Raw genomic sequence first — 21620 nt, forward strand, 5'->3', positions numbered from 1 at the left:
TTTTGAATCCCATCCTATTATCGTTCTAACCACTTTCCCTATCAGAATAATCCTGCACAAACCAGATCACTCTGGAAGAATGACGAAGTGGGCCATAGAGTTAAGCTCATTTGATATCACATACGAACCTAGAACAACAGTCAAAGGGCAGGCGGTGGCAGATTTTTTACTAGAATGTGATTCAGAAAACGTGGAGGAGGATCTTTGTAAGTGCTTATGGAAACTCTTCGTTGATGGATCCTCAAATCAGATGGGTGCAGGCATTGGGATCAAACTACAGACGCCAGAAGGTACAGCCTTAAGCCAAGCGCTCCGGCTTGAATTCGCAGCCACGAACAATGAGGCATAATATGAAGCGTTGCTGGCAGGAATAAAACTTGCCAAAGAACTTAAGGTCAGGAATTTGAATGTTTTCAGTGACTCACAGTTAGTCGTTCGGCAGGTGAGGGGTGAGTATGAAACCAAGGACGAAACGATGGAAGCATATCGTTCTGCTGTTATGCGGGAGGCACAGAACTTTGAAAAAATTGAATTCATTCAAATTTCGAGGGAGTGTAACGGAGATGCCGACAGGCTAGCATGTAGCGCCTCGGGTTCTGGAGAAACATTGGCAAGGGTGTATCCAGTGGGAATATTAAACCAGCTATCCATTTTCGAAGAGCCTTCAGGCTCAGATCCTTGGCAAGTGAATGTTATTCCATATGAGCCAAGTTGGATTGATCCGATCATAACTTACATCCGAGATGGTACTCTGCCTGAACAAAGAAATGAGGTTAGGAAAATCAAAGCGAATGCTGCAAAGTACGCCATAGTGCATAACCAGTTATACAGAAGATCCTTTTCCGAACCGTACTTAAAGTGCGTTACCCCCACAGAGGCTCGGCAAATATTACGAGCTATTCATGAAGGTGTGTGTGGAAACCACTCAGGGGGGAGATCATTAGCACACAAAGAAATGGCTCAAGGGTACTTCTGGCCAAACATGTCGCGAGATTCGGAAGAATTGTCCAGAAGGTACGATAAGTGCCAAAGGTTCAGACCACTGATTCACCAACCGCCTGAAGACTTGCATGTAATGGTCACACCATGGCTTTTCGCGCAATGGGGGATGGATGTAGTTGGTCCACTACCAACTGTCAGGGCTTAGAACAAGTATGTGTTGCTGGCTACAGACTACTTTACTAAGTGGGTGGAAGCAGAGCCGTACCCGAGCGTTACTCAAACTCATGTGAGACGATTCATTTGGAGTAATATTATTTGCCGGTTTGGTGTTCCGAGGTCAATCGTCATGGATAATGGTACCAACCTTGACAGTAAATAGGTAAGAGAGCTGTTGGAGGAGTATGGAATTAATCAAAAACTGGCAGCAGTAAGTCACCCACAGGCCAATGGACAAGCGAAAATTACAAACAGAACAATCTTTACTGGTATCAAGAAGAAACTAGAAGAAAGGAAAGGAAGGTAGTTAGATGTGATACCCCTCGGATCCGAGACACGAGTGCCGAGGCCCGAGCCCGAGGGAATATCAAACAATTAATATTTTATAATGAACACGGAATACAAAATGAATTAGGAAATGAAATTAAAGCTGAAAAGAACTAGAAATAGAATCCGCAAAAATATTATAATTATTAAAATCCATCAAACCCAAACTCCAAAACTCCATCAGTTTACAACTCGGGAATCCATCTCTAGTGGACCCTTATTAAATATCCAAACGGAAGATAAAATAACTGTAACAAACATCCAGAAATAAAACTATGGAGTGAGTCTTACATTGTCGGAAGAGTGAAAATAGAGACCTCTGCTCAGCACGAACACGTCTAAGCCTGGAACTGTCGTGTACCTGAAAAATAGAAGTGGGTCAGGCCCACGCGCAAGTTCTACACTATTACAATCCAACAGAAACCCGATACGCATGTACATCCTAAACAATTCAACAATAGCTAATAGTCCGTAAATATATATATAGTCACACTAAAGGACTCTCACTGGACTACAGGCCGGTCTCAACCTGAATAGAGGTAAGATGCTAAAACGCACACGAAGTGGGCATATGTACCTATACCTAAACAGGGTACACCTCTAACCATCGTATCCAGCTATACATCCCAATGCATATACGCTTCCTAACCGTCGATCCTGAGACTCAAGCTCATATCGAGGTACCATAATAGTAATATATTTAAAATCCATTCAAAATCCATAGTAGTGCCGCTCAACTAGTTGTTGCCATGACATTACAAATCCATATGATTTAACTTTTAGTTAATCCAGAATAGGTAGGTTTTGGTATTTTGAAACCAAACCGTCCCTAGTATACCACCGTCCCATACCGGTGTATACTATCCAACCATCCATCAGTTGATAATATCGGCAACTAAAGCAAATATCAACTAATTCCATACATCCAATGATTGATAACAACAGTAGTGATGTGAGCATCAATAAGTTGAGTAAACATAGTCAGTACATACTGTTACACAAAATCCGATATAATACTAAGTTTAAATATTAATAGTATTCCACATCCAGTAGTTGATATCACAGACATTTGGGGTAAATATCAACAAGGTCCATGCTCCAAAAATTGATACTAGCAATACTAATGAAAGCATCAAAACAAAACTTTAGCATATACATAGGCATGCTTAATCTCTAATGTTTCACAAACTCAGTAGAGTCCACATCCAGCAGTTGATATAACAAACATTTAATATAACCATCAACAAGTTCATTTCCTCCAACAGTTGATACTAGCAGTAATAGTGCAAGCATCAAGATAGAATTACAGTATGTATATATACATGCTTAGTTTTGGTTGTTTCACAAAATCTAATTGATGCTAAATTTAAAACTTAGTTCAATGCATCCTACCCATATGTAATTCAAATACAAGATCATGGTATATGGTGAAACATGTTCTAAAACCATTGTTCATCTCAGAAAAACTAATACAGAGAACTAACCACTGCAAGTCTATCAACCCAAACATAGTATAATTATTTGTTCAAGTTCTTTACTGTCCAAGCTATTCCAAGTGGACAGATTAATTAACACTCCTTTTGGAACCTTAACCCAGACATGAGGCTCTTATAAACATTACATATTTAGTTCTAACCTCATCTGAAAAGTTCCAGAATCATCCACTGCATGAAAAACCAACTAGAAACGAAGAAAAATTGAAAAACTGAGCAAGGAGACGTCTCCAAAAATTGGAGCCGCCTCCTTTAAACATTGGAGCCTGCTCCAGTTTCTTGGAGCCGCCTCCACACTAAGGGGAGTCGGCTCCCTCCAAAGGAGAGCCGGCTCCCTCCCTCTCTGCTTCGTCGTTCCCTCCTCCGATGGACTCTGCAGCCTCTACGCCTAACTGTTCTGACTTCCAAAACCTGTAACCTAACCCTAATGTGTTCCCAGTCCATGTTTAAGTCCTTATACCATTGTTAATCATGAACTTAAATCAAGAATTATGCACACAACTATCAAGTTTTAACAGTTTAATAACCATGCAACACATACTGGTGTGTATCAAACTTAAGCACGAACAGAGAAACGTTTTAAGTTACAATTAATCCTGGAACAGTTTAGGAATGCAAAGAACACGAAGCCTAAAGGAGAGAGTAAGGATAGAACTTGCCTTTTGAGATTTTTTGTTAAAAATCTCCACGTTGTCTTCTACGATCTCCGGCGATTCCTACTGCAACTTCCTCTGTTCCTCGTCTCTATTTCCACAGACGTGTTTTGGTTTTACTTTTCTTAAAACCCTAAGCAGACTTATCTTATATATTTATAGGCAACCAAAACCCTAAGTCCAATTATATCCAAAGTCTGAAACGCGGCCCATAAACACAACCTAGTTTATAAACCCTGTCGGCTCATTAAATTAAACCTAAACAGAACTAAAACCCTAACCACACTTTTATACCTAGTCATTAATTAAAACATTTAATTACTAATTCATTAAAGAAACAATAAAATTCTAAGTTAACGTAAAACAGAAAATAACATACAATTTACAGAATATTAAAGCCAAATAAATAATTAGAACAATTAACTTAAATAATCACAATTATCACAATTAATGTAAATAATTCAAATAATTAATTAAATCAAAGAAAACAAATAAACCAAATAATTAATTCAAATAATACAAATAAGTCAAGCAAGTCAAATAATTAAAAAGTCAATTAAAACATAAATTAAAACAATTAACGAACAGAAAATAATTAAACAAAATACCGAGACTATCCTTTTGAAAATTAGGGGTATTACATTAGATGAACTATCGAACGTCCTATGGGCCTACAGAACGACCCCAAGAAGACCGACCGGAGAAAGTCCATTCACCATGGCGTATGGAACCGAGGCAGTTATACCGGTCGAGCACCTAGTTCCGACTGTTCGAAGCTTGGCCTGGAGCCGTGAGCATAATGAAAATATGCTAAGGTTTAACCTCGATTTGCTGGAAGAAAAAAGAGACGTAGCAGCGGTGAAGCTCGTCTCTTACCAGCAGACACTTGCGAACAGCCATAACAGGAGAGTAAAGCACAGAGACTTTAGGCCAGGTGACCTGGTTCTGAAAAAGAAGATGGGGATAGTCAAAAAGATGATGCCACCATGGGAAGGCCCATACAGAATTGCAGAGGCCATAGGAAAAGGCGCATATACCTTAGAAACCATGGCCGGAAGGCTGGTTAACAAGCCTTGGAATGCTACTTCTCTAAAGAGGTATTATCAATAAAAAGTTGAGATTCAGTACTGAATTCTGTTTATTTTAAATTGAAAACAGTTGAATGTATGAGTTTTTGAGATTTATAAAGATTGCACTCCTCTTTAAAATCCTAAGCAAAGTAAGTGGCAGCTGGCACTATGAGCCGAACGCCAAACACTTGCTAAGAAAAATAAAAGGCCAAGTAGCAAGAGGCATTCCAGCCGAGCGCCAGGCACCTAAGCAAAGTAAGTGGCAGCTGGCACTATGAGCCGAACGCCAAACACTTGCTAAGAAAAATAAAAGGCCAAGTGGCAAGAGGCATTCCAGCCGAGTGCCAGGCACCTAAGCAAAGTAAGTGGCAGCTGGCACTATGAGCCGAAAGCCAAACACCTGTTAAGAAAAATAAAAGGCCAAGTGGCAAGAGGCATTCCAGCCGAGCGCCAGGCACTTAAGCAAAGTAAGTGGCAGCTGGCACTATGAGCCGAACGCCAAACACTTGCTAAGAAAAATAAAAGGCCAAGTGGCAAGGGGCATTCCAGCCGAGCGCCAGGCACCTAAGCAAAGTAAGTGGCAACTGGCACTATGAGCAGAACGCCAAACACTTACTAAAAGAAAATTAGAGGGCCAAGTGGCAAGTGGCATTCTAGCCAAACGCTAGGCACCTGAGCAAAGTAAGTTGCAGTCGGCACAATGAGCCGAACACTAAACACTTGCACAAACAAAAAAAAAAAAAAAGAGTTGACACAAAAAATTTGATCAGGAATCGGCCATCTCATTAAATAAGCTTCAGAAGGTTACAAAAAATGAGGTGTAAAGATGGCACATATGCCAAAGTCAGTACATTTAAACAAAAAAAAAAAAAAAGAAAAGAAAAAAGAGAGGTCCTAACTAAGAGGCGTTTGCCTCGTCGGCCTCTTGATGATGTTGGGCCACCTCCTCATTGTTGGTGGTGTCGCCATCCTCACGAGGTGGAGAGTCAAGATGAATGACAGAATCGTTCTGTTGAATCCTACCCTTAGTAGCGTTGGAATAATCATTTTGCTGAGGGTTTTCTTCAGCAGTAACGGCAGATGGAGTCAAAGCGGACACAGGGAGAATGTCCAAAGTCAGAGCTGCAGGAGGAGTAGGAGTGATCCGAGAAGACGCAATCTCCTGACATTCATCAAATATCCCCTCGGCAGCGGTTGAGTCCGGATCGATATAAACACCAGGAGGGTCAATATCCAGATCCTTATCAACATCATCAGGGGTAGAGCCAGTCTGACCCTCATCCGGGATGCGATCGGCGTAACCCTCTCGGAACCCCTGAGCATATCTGAGGGCCCCAACTCTAGAGAATCGAGCGTGCAGAGCTAGCATACCACCATTTACCCTGCTGATGGTATCAAGTAAAGCGTTGCGCTCGTCCAGGGCCCTCTTCTCAATGGCCATCCGAGCGGACTGCTCGTCATTCAGAAGGCGAAGCAGTTCTTCCTTCTCGGCCCGAAGGGATTCCCGTTCGGTCTGCCAGACACTCTTTTCAAGTTGGAGAGCGTTCCTCTCATCCTGAAGAGAGTCGGTTTCCCTCCTCAGCGAATTCCTCTCTTTTTCAGTTTTACCAAGTTGAACCATCAACCCGGTCTTCTGAGCAGCTAAGTTATCGTTCTCCTTGTTCGCTACGCTAAGGCTGTCAGAAAGCGCGCGGACCTTGGCATTCACCTGCTCACTTGTTTTTGCATAGCCATCATCCCGTACAAGGTCTGTAGAGATATACAGGACAACTGGTTAAGCCAAGCAGATAGTTAGAAGAAAATAAGTGGCAAGAGTATGTAAAGATTTATTGACTAAGGGGTAGAAGTTACCTCCATGGCAGACAAGGGGAATCGGCTGAACACCTCCCTCTGTGATAGACCTTTGGCTACCTCGATGTCCTTGGGAGTCCACATACTCCTGTAGTAGGCCATCGCGGTCTGACCATCTTTGAACATGGTCTCGGTCGGCTTCACAGACGATCCGTCTGTTCGGATGAAGCGAGGGCTCCATGGCGCCGTTCCTGAAGCTGAGGCTTGCCCAGAAGGGGTGGGGGGCCTAGCTTGAGGAGGTCTCGCCAGGGAAATCACATTCGGCCCAGAGGGCCTAACCCGCTGGGACAAGGGAACGTCATCCATGCTCAGAGCACTGTCAGGTTGATGCCTTTTTCCTTTGGCCTTTTCCCGTGCGGAAGCAGCAGTAGAGCAAGGAGGATTGTTGGCAGACGGGGCAACGTTCGGGCTGGCAGTCGCCATGTTAGCGACCGAGTCAGCAGCCGTCGCGGATGGATCGGTGGAAGGAGTAGTGTCAGAAAGAGTAGCGGAGGAAGACGCTGAAGCCGGTGAGGAGATTGAAGCAGGAGTGATAGCAGGCCTGGGGGCAGATTTCTTCCTGCCGAAGGAAGGGATCTGGAGTTGGCTCATTGTCTTGCCGAGAATTGAGATGTCGAGGAGATTATCTGAGGTGAGAAGGTCCGAGCAAGAGGGAACGTTGGTCAGAACGTACCGCTTCAAGTAGTTATCCCTATCCCTGCACACACTGTAGCTCAAGTCATCACAAGGAATGCCTAAGGAATGGCATAAGAAAGAACAAAAACGAGGAATGCAGATCTCGCAAGGACAGTCACTCTTATGGTTTTTATATTTCTTGTAAAAAGAGACAGAGCACTCTCCGAAAGCGCTCGGGATAGGGAAACCCTCCGCAGCTGGAGAGAACCAGGCTCCCCTAACCCCAATGATGTTTTTCCTCCAGCCCTTCTCAGATTTGATCTTATCCGTGCAGATAGACCTCTTCTCAATGGGGAAAAAGTGGTAAAACGGTTCGTCAGTTCTAATCTTGCTGACCTTGTAACAGAGGAAGAGATCTACGAGGTCCAGATCCAGACCTCTGTCACGAATCAGGAGTAGCATAACGGATAAAATCCTAAGGAAATTGGGGTTTACTTGTAAAGGGGAAAGATTTAGCTTGTTAAAAACATAGCAAAAGAAATGATGTAGAGGAAATCTAAGGAGATTGAGATGGAGGAGTGAAAACAAAGCCTCGCCGGGAAGAAGGCCAGCACCGGTTCTAATATTCACTTCCCGGGGGCAGTTTCTGATTTCTACATCATCAGGAAGTTGAAGTTTCATGCGAAGAACGTCTAGATCTACTGTCATGGTGTGAGTGGATGAGGATTCCGGGGAGAAAAAAGAAGTCTTCCAAAAGAAAAATGCAAATGAAACTAACCTTAGAGAGTGAAAACGGCAGAGAAGTATTGCAAAGCCACTGGAAGGAAGATTTTTCGCAAGAGATCGCCGGAGAGGATTCAAGCAGCAAAAGGTGAGATGGAGACGGTAAAGAGGATCGATGGAGAGTTGATGGAGCTTATAAAGATGAGATAAGCCCGAGAGCCGAGGAGTCAGGAAAGCGATGGGTTGTCTTTTTGAATCTCGAAGCGCCGACCCCTAGATCTAACCGTCCATTCTCCCACACGATCTCCTCAAGCCGTCAGGTCATCATTAGCAGCCTCTAATAATTACCCCCTAATCAATAAGGGGTAATTATGGGGGCAGTTGAGGATGCGGCAAGTGGCATGGGCCGGATATGGATCGCGAAAACGAGATCGGGTCGAATGATTGAAGAAGGATCCATGCCAAAGCACCCTGGAGTGGGCCCAACGTGGGGGGTCCACCGAGGAAGGTCAAGCTCATTACAAGACCCAGCCCAGAAGGAAGAGAACTTTGGGTTATAAACCCAATGTAATTGGTTAACTGCAAAAGAGGGTCATGGCCTATAAATAGACCATGACGGGTGGAAAGTAGAAAAAAAAAGGCTAGGGAGAAGAGAGAGAGAGAGAAAGTAAGAGTAAGAGAGATGAAACAGAATATTGTATCTTCATACCTATTTTAATATTACTTTCACATATATATCTACTATATGATCACTCTTATCCGCATATCTTCCACCATTGCAAACAACACGTACTCTTCCATCATTATAATATTATATATAATTTGTATCATAATATAATGGTATACATAATATGTACCATTAAATATTATTTATACTATATTTTCATTAGCCTTTAAACCAATATAAATTTAGGTTTTTTTCTTAAAATTTATCTGCTATATATATATTTGAAAATTATATTGTGCATTCATTTATTTGGTTTTTATTGATTTTTATTTTATATAGATTTATTAAATGGACACTAGGAGAAATAATGCCTACTTTTATCCTTTTTTATATTAATATTTATGCCTACATGTTTCTTCTTCTTCTTCTTCTTTTTATTTTATTTTATTTTTTTTTATATTTCAATATCATTTTTTTCTATAAAAAAAAAAAAAAATTCCTTCCATGACTAATGTGAACTTGTTAGTCTAGTAAAATGTTAAAACAAAAAAAACAATAGAAGTGTTAATTTATGTGAATGATGTTGTTTATGTTATTTAAAAAATAAAAAAGCAAAGTAGATTTTCAAATAGGCTTTAATGGGTATTTAAGTCAATTTATATTTCAGTTCTCTTTCAATTAACTTTCGTTAGTTAAATCACCCCCCCCCCCCCCCCCCCTCCCCCTCCCCCTCCCCCTCCCTTGAATAGTTAAGGGAGTTTTTTTGACAAAAAAAATAGAAAAAAAGGAGTTTAATATAGTTTACCCTAAATTATATGCATTCACTTAGGCAGCAAATATATGTAAGCACCAAGCAAAAAATGGTGGCCAATGGCCCAAATCTGTAAAAGGGTAAGATTCATTTCCATCATCAAATTACTGTCTAACTCTTTTTAAAGCACTTGCAAGTCATTTAATACGATAATAAACAAACATATTATATATTTACTCCATTAGGCTAACAAAAAGTGTTTATCTTTTCATTTTTTATTGTCCCAAAATACTCTTCCTAATTCAAAATCTATTTTTTTAATATTTCTAATTTATTCTGAAATTATAAAAACATGGGATTCACAGATATTTTTAAAAATTCATTTCTTACCATTATAATAAAAAATATTAAAAATTATACTCTTGATGTAAGAGATAAAGCAAATTACTGATCTCTCGTTTTGCTTTGTTGGACTTTCTGACAGCAGCATCATTTCTAATTGCTTTGCATGCAAGGGTGTAACAGTAAAAACATATACTCTTTCTTTATTCACTGTCTTCATAGCAAGAGTCGCAAGACTGTCCATTTGGATAATTGTGGAACATCCAAATGGAATAGGCCCAGTTATAGAGATTTAACGGGACTGTTGAATCTAACCCACCATTTCTGGTCCAGCCCACTCCTTTGGTCGTGCCATCCACCCTAATAAAAGTTTAATCGGGTCAAACCATAAAAAGAATCTCAAACATTTTATTTCTTTATATAGAGAAGAAGTCAACACAAAATGTAGCTAATAATGCTAGAGTTCACCAAGCACCGATACTTTTACATGAATGACGTACTTGTACACCGAGTTCGTAGTAAAATTATAAATACGTTTATCAAATATCAAACATGTATATAACGTACACTTGGCATATATAATAGGTGCTGTAGCTAGAAAAATAAGTGGTGATGATTGTGATATGTTAAGGTGGCTGCAGCCTGGCCCTGGTGGTTCTTGGTGGCACTAAGCTTGGTAGCGGCTGATACTTGTGGATCATAACAGCAACAATGCTATTTTCATGACAAATTGGAAGAATTTGCTAATTACATGTATTTTCTTCTACCTACTATTTCTATGCATGTCCAACACTCCAAGCAGCTGGTTCTTTCTTTATGGCCGGTAGTTTGGAATCTAGTAAGGGAACCAAAATCTTTTGCGATTCGGAATCAAAAAAGAAAAAGTAAAATGGGAGATAGCATTTGAAGTGAAATTTCATTTGTATTGTATGTGTTTTGAACACGTTATAAAGGAATTATTATTTCTTTTACCGAGTACTATTTTATCTTTATTGATTAGAATTACAATATTGCGTTTCACTAAAAAGAAAGACAAATTAAATAAGAAATGGAATTGGATTTGAAATGAATTCTTTTCGTGTTTGGATTAAGTTGGAATTTAATTATAATGGAACTATATATTTTTCTTACCATTTTATCCTTATTCATTCAAAACTTGCTCTGGCCTCTCTTGTGTATAACATCGGGATGGAGCGCAATTGAAGGGTGTTTAAGAAGTCATCGTTATCCCAAAATGCCCTTCTTCAACAAATTATTGACTTGATCAGGCTGAAGCTCATGTCTTCAAAATTTGCAGACTCTCCAGCCTCCAGCCTTATAATTGAAGAATGGGAACTCTATGCTTCTGTTATTCGACCTCCTGCAAAACCTCCAGACAACTGCTAACCATGGAGGAGGAAATCTTCCCCTTGCCACTGCACAGTGTCGCATCCTGCTTCGGATAACTTGCATTTTGTTGCTCCATAGGGGCTTGGGCAACATTTGGGCTTCTTGTTATATATTTTGGTTGCTTGGGACTATCATTATTTGGGCTTTGTATATGGCCTTCGTTTGTATAGTTAGCCTGGGCTAACCATGTTTGTAACTCTGTGTTTTATCAATATAATCTTATTTACCTTTCAAAAAAAAAACTTATTTTTCAGTAAAAATAAGGGCAAATTGGGTAAGTTACAAACCTACCGCCACTAATTTACTAATTACACCATTTTTTTTATGAGATTTGATCGAAGGCACTATATCTTGGGATTTCAAATCCCATTAAATCCAAATCCAAATCCAATTCCAATTTTAAATTGGAAATTATATCAAATCATATCACTCCACAGTGTTAAAAACTTCCAAACGAAACAACAATAGACAACAACTGAAAATGATTCCATGAATAGAAATGATATGATGTATACAGGAAAGCTGCAGAAAATTATTAATATGATGTATTCCACTCTCATTAATAAAAATAATACAGATATATTTATGTGAAAAATGATTTAAAATTTGATATGATAACGTAATTAAATAGAAGCTGGAGCAGGTGCCATCACGGGTGCCATGGCTTGATGGTGCGCCAATTCTGCAGGTACAGGACCAGCGGTAGCACCAGAGCTCAAGAGTTCAATCATGGCGCGGCGAGGGTTAGTCCTTTGTTTCTCACACAGATCTGGTAAAAACACTCCTGCATGTATAAATAGATATATTGGTTAGACATTCTGATATTCAAATATAATTCTAAAACATATGTAATATTTAGAATATTAATTATAAACAAAATGTCACCATTCACTAAGAATGTGAAATTTTTATCACTGGTTACTACACAAAGAATATATTTTGAGTGAAGCTCAAGAAAATTAAGTCACAAGAAAGGTACATATATAACAAATTTACCCAAAAAAAGAAAGGTATAACAACTCTTTAACATATCGATCAGCAACTTGGTGGTAAAAACAATGAAGTTAACAAGCTAAATTCAACACACACACACATATATATATATATGAAGAGACAAAATATATAGTCTCTTTTAAGCATATATTTTTATAAATAACATAATATTTTATATAGAGAGCAACCTGTTAATAGCATTACTGTACTAACAAAAATATATTAGTGTTTTAGGATAAATTATGATGTGGTGGTCTCGGGGCCAATCACTAAGTAAATGTGGACATTTTTCAACTTTTCGCTTAGAGTGTGTTGCTTTTAAAAAACACAGATTTAAAAAGAAAAAAAACAAACAAACAAACAAACTACTGTTACATTGGTTGTGCAAACATATGTTAATAAGGTAAATTGAGAAAAATTGGTTACCTTCTCCGGCAGCCAAATTGTAGTAAAGATCAATAATGTTGGGGCAGTTCTGGTAGCAGTTGGGGGAGCAAAGCTTGGCAGTGAATTGTGGGTCAAGCAAAGCATCGGATGAGATTCCGACGGAGTTTCTGTCGACGCCACATGAGCTGACACAGTCGTCGGTCTCTATGTACTCCGCCATCCTCTCCACCACCACCTCTGATGTCCTGCACTGGTACTCCACCTTCCCATCTTCCGTCGCGTAGTTCTCCAACAAACACCTCTTCCCGGATGATGCAATCGAATACGAACAAATATCCGTAGGCAGATTCTCACATATAATCTCACCTAAAACCAAAAACAACCAATAAATATATATAAAAAAAAAAAAAAAAAACTAACATACATACATAACAAAAGAATGTATACATTTGAATATATATATATATATATATATATATATATATATATGTATATATACAATAGACACGTACCTAGAGTTCCTTGGAGGAAGAGAGAGCAAGCAAAGAAGAGAACCAATGAGAAATTGGTTGATGAGGCCATGGTGTTTGTTTGTTTGTTCTTCTTTTTGTTTTGGTCCTTTATTGGAAGATATATATGAGGTGAAATAGAAGAAGAGGTTTTGTGTTTGTATGTGTATATGTGTGTGTATATATAGAGGTGGGAAAGATGGTATATATAATAAAGGAAAGCGAAATCAGGTGTGTAAATACATCACGTCTTGGTTAGTCAAGTAGATTATTAAATGTGTATCTCCGGCTAAATTTGACGCGTTCTTTCAAATTGGGGACGCGTCTGGCAGTTTACTAGACTATAAGACATGTCCGAAGTTGTTACCAACCCCACGCGTTCTTTGTGCAATTTGTTCTTCTTTCATTGTCCATTTCATTTATATGTCATATAATAAATTAATTAATAATATATGTATGTCAAATATTCATTCTTTTATGTTATGGTTAATAATACGTGCTTTCTTGTTGACGCCAAACAGAGTCGTGTTCGGATGTTCGCATGTTGAAGTTTCCAACACTTGGAAGTTGGAACCAATTTTATTTCTTTCTAGTTTCTTTCTCTTTGAATGTTTCCATGTCGTCCTGTCTCTCTTCAGCGGCTGGGCTCCGATATGGCTCTTAGCTAAATAGATAACATCTAACCACGAAGGGTTTAAGTGTAAAAAATATCATTATATTATACTTATAGACTTATAGTATATATTACATCTCTCGCATGCCAAAAAAAAAAAACAAAAAAATCCTAATGCATTAAATTTATGCAACTAGGCCTTACCCAAATATTTAAAGGTGAGTTAAACTAAAATTATCTTACTTTAACATTTTATAAAAAATATTAAAAAAATAATTCATTTTGTAAAATGACCGAAAAAGACTTTGTGCAACTTCCAAAATGGTAATATGCTACTAATCTCATAATAAAAGGGTGTTATGTGCACATGAAATGTAATAAAAAAATAATAATAATAATTTTTGGGAATTATTGAATTATTTATAATTGTTACCTTTGAAATTATTGAATTTTGATTCTTAATCAAATTTATTGCACATTAAATGTAATAATAAATAATTTTTTTATTTATACCCTCAATGTGTGTGTGTATATATATATATATTTATTTATTTATTTTGGCACCATTTTTATATTTAAGTTACGATTCTTTATGTTGAGCTAAAAAAGAATTTTAAATGAGATTGAATTTTAAAATATATATCATAAAAAAATTTCGACAATTTCATACTGGGAATAAATAAATAATTAATTATTGCATTTAATGTGCAATAATTTGGTAACATGTTACTATTTTTGATTGGTTATAAGCGCATACCTTTCTTAAAAGAAGAAAAAAATTGGTAATAAAAGCTTACTTACCCAAAATATATATATAAAAAATGACAACATTGTATAACCAATTAAAAATGTTGACTCTAGAAATTCCCCACATGAATGGAACTTTAATTTGTTTGGAAATAACTACCTACTTGTCTCATAATGCACAAAGAGTTGTCGAATAACAACCTTTTTAAAAAAAGGGGAAATTATGATTAGTGATAATACTTATATTTCCTTTTATAGGTTTTCTGAATTTTGATAGTATTCTTAATTTTAACCTCACCTGTCTAACATTAGTCCTTGACCAATCACAACTTGATGTGTAACGTATTATTATTTTTGATTGGTCAATACGTTTTAATTATAAAAAAAATGAGACCTCTACGTTTTTTTATCTAATGCATAATCAGTCTAGAGCTGGAGCCCCGGTGAGGAGAGCTAAAGCCGAAGACTTAAAAACAAAAAAAACAAAAAAAGAGAAAAGTTGAAGGGTCAACGTCCAATAGAGAGGCAGAAAGAGGTGGCGTCGTTAGTTTTGCGGATTCACATCAAAGGACTGCTACGTGGCATCCCATAGACGGTGAAGATGAGCGTGTTAGGAAAGTCATGGTACCACGAATTTTATGAAGCCGGCGGGCTAAAGACTTCAAAACTAATATGGGTTTCAAACTTCCTAGTCTTCTTAAAAGCTTTGAAGTTTCTTCTACGCAAATATGATTGATATTGACATTGTTTTTAGACTTAATACTTTAACCACTACAGTTAGTCATAAATAATTTCTTATTGACATTTTCGATTAAACTATTATAATAGTATGCCGTATATGGTAGATAGACTTATCAATGGAGTAGATTCTGATCCGAATCCGATCCGATTAGTCGGATATGGATTGAACAAAAAATACAATAACCCGGTTACGATCCGAATTCGATAATCCGTTAGCTTAACAAATCAAATATAGATTATGCTGATCCGATCCGATAAAAAACCGATCCAATCCGATTGAAATTATATATATAATTATTTATCAATAATTTTACAAATATATATATCAATACTCCTATTAGAATTGTATTAAAGGTACCTCAAAAATCCAAAATAATAATAATGTTATATAAAAATATTGTGGTGCTCTCATCCACATGCTAATAAATCTCTTAATACACATATTAATAAAATCATACTCTTTATAATTATATATGTTAGTAAATATTAATTTAATCCGATTTCGAATCCGATCCAAGTCCGAGCTAAATAGGATATGAATTGAGACATTCAGTCCGAGAACCTGTTAGTGATCCGAATCCGATAATCCGTTTGCTTAACAAATAGGATATGGATTTGATCGATCCGATCCATTAACAGGTCTAACGGTAGGAAGGAAGAAAGAGGTGTGAGAAAAAATAGAAAAAAATAAACAAATTTTCTTTATTCGGTAGAGATAATACAAAGAAAGAAATGAGAATAGAAAGGATGACCGATTCTTCTTTTTACAAAGGTAAATACTATCCTCTATATATTATAATATTATAAATATCATTGAATATAATAGTAAAAATAATTAAAAAAATTTATTTCTTTCTCTCTCAATGAATATATTAAAATTATGAATCTATTTTCCTCTTCTATTCAATTGAACAAAAAAAAAGAAGTACATAATCTCTTCTTTAAAAATGTCTCATTTATTCCTTCTTTTATCGCTTCCATTCAATTTTTTTCTTTCTTATCCAACAGAGACTTATGATTCAATAGCAAAGTTTGATTTTAAAACTTACAAAAAAAATATTAAAGCGTAAATGTCAAAACAGTCAGCTTCGTAAATTAAATATGCCTCCACTTGTCTCTTTTAAGTCACAGCGCAATTAAGGTATAACGCAATTGTATACATCAGTCTTAAACTTTGAATTGGACTTGGAAGAAGAAGAAGAATCTAGAATTTTAACTTTTGAAAGAATAAATAAATACCTTCCGCCCAAAACACGTAAAGCTTTGTCTAACGAATTTTCTCATTTTCTTACCTTCCCCATTCTAGAAAAAAGAGTTCCCATCCATGCTATATATACATGTAGTAAGTTATTGTTTTCAGTCATATTCTAAAACTCCAATTTTGATAGAATAACCAAAACATCAAATTAACTGCAGAAAACAGACAACATGCGTGTTCATATCAAGACAATTATCGGCCCTCCATTTGTTTTTAACATCGACATCGCCTCCTAGATTTCATCCCATGAGCCTTGTTTTTTTTTCAAGATATATTAGTTAGACCTACTACTTCCCCTCTTACATGATTACATCTCACAACAATGCCCATACCCAAAGCCAAAACTGAAACAATCACCAACTGAAGATTTTTTGAAATGACAAACACATTCACTTTAGTAATTAAAAATTAAAAATTGTAGGTGTACAGTTGTTAGTTCTCACTACTCGCCATACCTTCAAGAAAATAAATGTTTGATTCGCTGCTTAAGAGTCGTAAACATTAAACAAATTGTAAAACTTTTGTTTCTAATTCGTTTCCACTTCCTCCAGCATGTGAAATAGAGCATAAGATGATTGATTTGTAACTCTAAAAACAATTCTCAGAAACTCATAAAATAAAAATTACTATAAAAAAACTATTATCTAAAAAAAGACATTTTTATAACTGAATTTTCACAAAATAATTTTCAGAAAATTGAATCAATCAAAATTTTTTGTACAATTTTCGGTTTTCAATTTTTCAAGAACAAAAAACTGTTTCAATAATTACAAACCAAGCAAGCCCTAAATTCTATCCCACCCAAATCCAATTTCACCAAGCTATGTTTTATTTGAATTTACCAAGTGTAGCTTGAATAATGTCCTTAAGGTTCAAATCAATTAGGTTCCAATACGGATCAAAAACGTAATCAACTCAATTTTGTGCTCCTAACATGAATGAACAAACTGTAAATCAAGAGTAACCATTCTAATCAGTATGAACTGTAGAACCCAGTTTGTGAAAGCCCAACCAACCAGAAATTTGCCTATGACCTATTTTATTCCCAAACCATTTCTCAACTATGTCATAACTTTGAGCTAGATCGAGTGGGCCCTTGTTGGAACCAAACCTAATTAAACTCCAGTGGACACTTATTCCCCAAGAACCATAATAACAAGAAAGGACTAAAACAAACCGACTGGGGCTCAGGGAAACACATAAACTGTTACCAGCCTTGCATTCCCAAACCACAATGCCAATGCCAATGCCAAAACCATTGAAAACCAGCCCATTGATCAATCAAACTGGTAGCTAAGAATAGAAAACTAGTCGAAACTTGGTAAAAGAAGCAGAAGAAGAAAGCAAGCGAAACAAATCTATAGTTGTAGCAATAACAATATAGAAATATTTTACCAATGGAAAAGGTAAACATTTCCAAATCAGTTTTTACCCAGAAAATTCATCCAAGCACAATCAACTTTCAACCAAGACCACGATGAATAGCAAAAGGAACAGAAATATTAATTCATTAAAGACAAGTCATCAGATGAGTATGCTTTGACAGGTATAAGTTTCCACCAGACAGGCAGACACCATACAAAGTTTTTCTGGTATGAAACTAATAGGTAATCTGATGGAAATTAGTGAACAAATGTTAGTTCAGGCAATTTTTTCAAAACGTTGAACATACTTGTAAACATTAATGTAAAGTAGTGTACTGTACCCATACCATGAACATTATTGTTAACACAGACTTGTAAATTCTATTGGTAAGTACTGTACTGGTACCATGTCAGCATAAAAGGGAACATTATTGTTAAACCAGTCAGTTTCTTGCACATAAATTCTCCTGATCTGGAGGAGAGCTTGTTCGATTTTTCACTGAAATGAAAAACAAAGAACTGATATTAACAATTCTAAATCTTTCAAACAAAATTTGGAGGGGGAAAAAAAAAAGGTATAGGAAAACTAAATGATAACATACCAGGACTTAAAATCTTAATGCATTTTGTTATGGACTTCGGAGAGGTCATAGAATTTGGGTCTGCAAGTAAGAACGCATGGGAAAAAAAACTCAATTTATCACAAAATATACGATAAAATGAAATAGTAACAAAAAGGAGTCCCATTACCTTGTATATTCATGTCTTTCTCTGAAAGAGTTTCTGTTGCAGTTGAAGAAAACTCAGATAAAACTTGATTTGCCGCCATTTCAATATCCCCTAATTTGTTTGGGGACCTGTGTATATAATTCCAAAAGGATAAAAGAAATAAAGTTAGATGGTAGTATTGAGGGTAGTAGAAACAAATTCTGTCTTGAAAAAAGAAGATGCAAGTCGGAGGAAAGATTTACCCTGAAATGGAGTCAGGAGAACCCAAGGCTGGTTTGCAAGAATAATCAGTTCCTTGACCGTCAAGATCAAAATCAACCAACAACTCAGCGAGGGAAAAATCCACACCCAAAGCATCTAAATTAGGCAAATCAAAGTCAAAAATATCCACTTCTTCATTGGATTGAGATATTGTAACCCCAGCATTAAATGGGTTTTCTGAGTTTTTTGGCATGTCAGAACCATCAAAATCTAGCTTTCCTTTTACATGATCTCTCTTGCCAATCCTCTTCAAGCTTGTCTTGACTGGTGATGAAGAAATGCAATGATTTCTCTCAATGGAATGGTAAGCTATTTGTTTGACAGGGCTCACCCTAATTGCCTTCGAGGAGATTTGGGTGCAATTAGTGGAGATAACATGCTGGGGGGTACTGACATTGTTACTGGAAGTAGCACCGGAAATTACTTCCAGTGGAGAAACAGATTTGTTAGTTTGAGAGGAAGTTTCAAGGGGAGGGGTCTTAGGACCAGATGAATTAGTTGGAGGGGATTGACTAGGCTGGTTGAACAAACACTTGGCAACACTGGATCCTTGAACTGGTGAACCTTTAGGTACATTATCACGGGATATTGATTGGACTGCACACAATGGCAAAGCATTTTCTTGATTATTGGCTATATTACTTGATTGTGAAAGAATGCCAGTTCCTACATGGAAAATGGATGTAAGTATCAATTTAAGGATAAATACGAAAATTGTATGAGCATGCAACTCCAGTTACGATATACCTTTAGCAAGCAACCGGTTCCCTTTTAAGTGACCACGAGGTCTCTTCGCAGTTACAGGAGCATATGGAACATCTTTTGAATCATTTAGTCTCTTCAAAATTGGGTGATTTGTCACTGGAGTGGAGAAATTGGCAGGATCCATACGAGTGCATGAGGGCCTAGATGCAGTCATCATAACTGGAGTGCTGTACATCAGACCTGTCATCATCAAAATGAAGGTCAATTCTGAAGAACTGTCATTTTTTGGAGCTAAGCAACTGCTGGTTGAATAATTTTTTGTCGTTTTAGAAAGCACCAAGTTGAAAAACGAAGAGACAAAAAAAAAAAAAAAAAAAAAGAGAGAGAACAATAATTGTATTTCTTTCCCTCTGTGATCAATGAGAGAAAAAATCCAAAAAGATCCACATTACATTCATGAAGAAGACTGAATATGAGAATTTTAACCAATTACTCTATTCTCATTTTTTGAAAATAAAAAATAAAAAACCCCGCCAATGATTGGGCTACACAACCCAGCCATTGCACCAAAAAGAACAGAATCTTGATCCTAACAAACAAAGACAAGTCCTAGGAACTGAATCTTGAAACAGTAGACAAGTTTTTTGGCCTAGTGAAGTGCAGCTCCCACAGTCGAGGACCTCAAGTTCCTCTATCAACTGAACACATTTTCAAGTAGGATGCAAATATAGTACTTCCAAAAAATGATATAATCAAGGCAACCACTGCCAATTGCCTGGAGCCTATTCATTCAGAGGTGGCATTATGAATGATAAAAAATTAAATGCGCTACATTATCCTCGATGCTTAAGGGAGAAAAAAAAATCATAATTATTTTTTTATGATCCACAAGCATGAATTAATGGAACATAGAGAACTCATCCATGTCACAGAAAATTATTGATAATTTAAGCTAATGGCTTTAAACTTGAAGATTTGTAATTTTGTATAAAATTTTCAGCTTCAAACTTAACCAAAATAAAGCATAATATAATATTTAAACCATTGAATTTATGAACAAGCTCTGCAGCTCACACATAAGACTTCTACATTCTCAATTTGGTGAATTAAGATATGCTTGTAACTAGAAAACAATCTGGACACATCCAACAATAAAATAAAAATAAAAACAGATTGAGGGGGTGGACAAACTACAAACCTAATTTTTAACATTAATTCAACTGAGTTATTGGTCTTCAACTCAAAACACCTTTTTTTTTTTTCATGCTTGTTCAGACTCAGCTTTTAACGTTACATCAAACAATGAATCTCTAAGAATGTGGCTCCTAATAATGTAGATATGCAGGTTGAGTATTAGAGCAATGTAAAATGCAGTCTAAGACACATTTTCTAGATTTATAATTGTGATTAAGGGCTAAGAGTGCAATTAGAGGCTGACCCTGCTGTCTAAGACACATTTCCTAGATTCATAATTCTGATTAAGGCCTAATAGTTATTTAGAGGCTGACCCTAAGTATCTGAGGCCATTTGGAAGTATAATCAGAGTTTAGACATTCAATTCTGATTTGGCTTATGCAGTAATGCCAAGTTTTGATCAATATCTTGTAACTAACGCAGTCATAATCTCATGAAATTGAACAAATCTTCCACATAAACACCATAAATGCCAAGAAATCAGCTGGAACCAATGTCTGGCCTAAAAATGGTACCTGCAGGGGACCCAACAGTTTGGTCATTCTTGGGAAGCATAGCAGATGGTTTTGGGGCCGTACTCGAAACCCTAGGCGGCAGAGGATTGCTGCTTCCGCCAGCATTGTAAGCATTCATCACATCTTGCATACCACGCAACAGTGTCTGGACCTGAAATTTCTCTTGTTCCAATTTGAACTTTTCTTGATCGAACATAACCTTCTGCTCCTTCAAACAAATGTACTCATCCAACATTGCCCCTAAACTCAACAAACTCTTCGGTGCCTGCAAAACCCATGTAGATCTCCAGATTAAACACCAATTAATCATGAAGAAAAAGAAATCGGGAGCATATAAATGTAAAACAGTGTAATATGCATAAGTGGGTACCTCTTGAACTGGAGAATCGGCGATGAGATGTGAGGCTTCGGTTCGGTAGGTAGAACGAGTTTGGGTGTAGTTGTGGTCGGAGAGATATCGGTCGACGATGAAGGCAATTTGGACGGGAGTGACCTTCCCTTTACCCAAGTTCTCTGTTTTCTTGGATTTTATTTGCTTCCCCATTTCTCCAACAAGCTAGAGACA

The 21620-nt window shown here is 37.0% G+C and overlaps 2 protein-coding genes across 2 annotated transcripts; both read right to left on the reverse strand.

The window, feature by feature from the left end:
• Nucleotides 1-11506: 11506 nt before the first annotated feature.
• LOC132293608 (uncharacterized) lies at nucleotides 11507-13165 on the reverse strand. The gene is made up of 3 exons (XM_059791148.1): nucleotides 12932-13165; nucleotides 12459-12785; nucleotides 11507-11823 (listed from the first exon to the last, which is right to left on the reverse strand). Exons 1-3 carry the CDS (start codon nucleotides 12999-13001, stop codon nucleotides 11663-11665), a joined length of 558 nt encoding a protein of 185 aa, XP_059647131.1. The 5' UTR covers nucleotides 13002-13165; the 3' UTR covers nucleotides 11507-11662.
• A 4613-nt stretch (nucleotides 13166-17778) lies between these two features.
• On the reverse strand, nucleotides 17779-21620 carry LOC132295646 (uncharacterized). Its single transcript, XM_059793950.1, has 7 exons — nucleotides 21426-21620; nucleotides 21056-21320; nucleotides 19389-19586; nucleotides 18623-19307; nucleotides 18402-18508; nucleotides 18254-18313; nucleotides 17779-18150 (listed from the first exon to the last, which is right to left on the reverse strand). Exons 1-7 carry the CDS (start codon nucleotides 21597-21599, stop codon nucleotides 18095-18097), a joined length of 1545 nt encoding a protein of 514 aa, XP_059649933.1. The 5' UTR covers nucleotides 21600-21620; the 3' UTR covers nucleotides 17779-18094.

This window comes from Cornus florida, unplaced genomic scaffold (genome assembly GCF_030987335.1).
Source record: "Cornus florida cultivar Cherokee Brave unplaced genomic scaffold, ASM3098733v1 CherokeeBrave_3.0.0_Hap2_Chr02, whole genome shotgun sequence".
NCBI classification, from domain to species: domain Eukaryota; kingdom Viridiplantae; phylum Streptophyta; class Magnoliopsida; order Cornales; family Cornaceae; genus Cornus; species Cornus florida.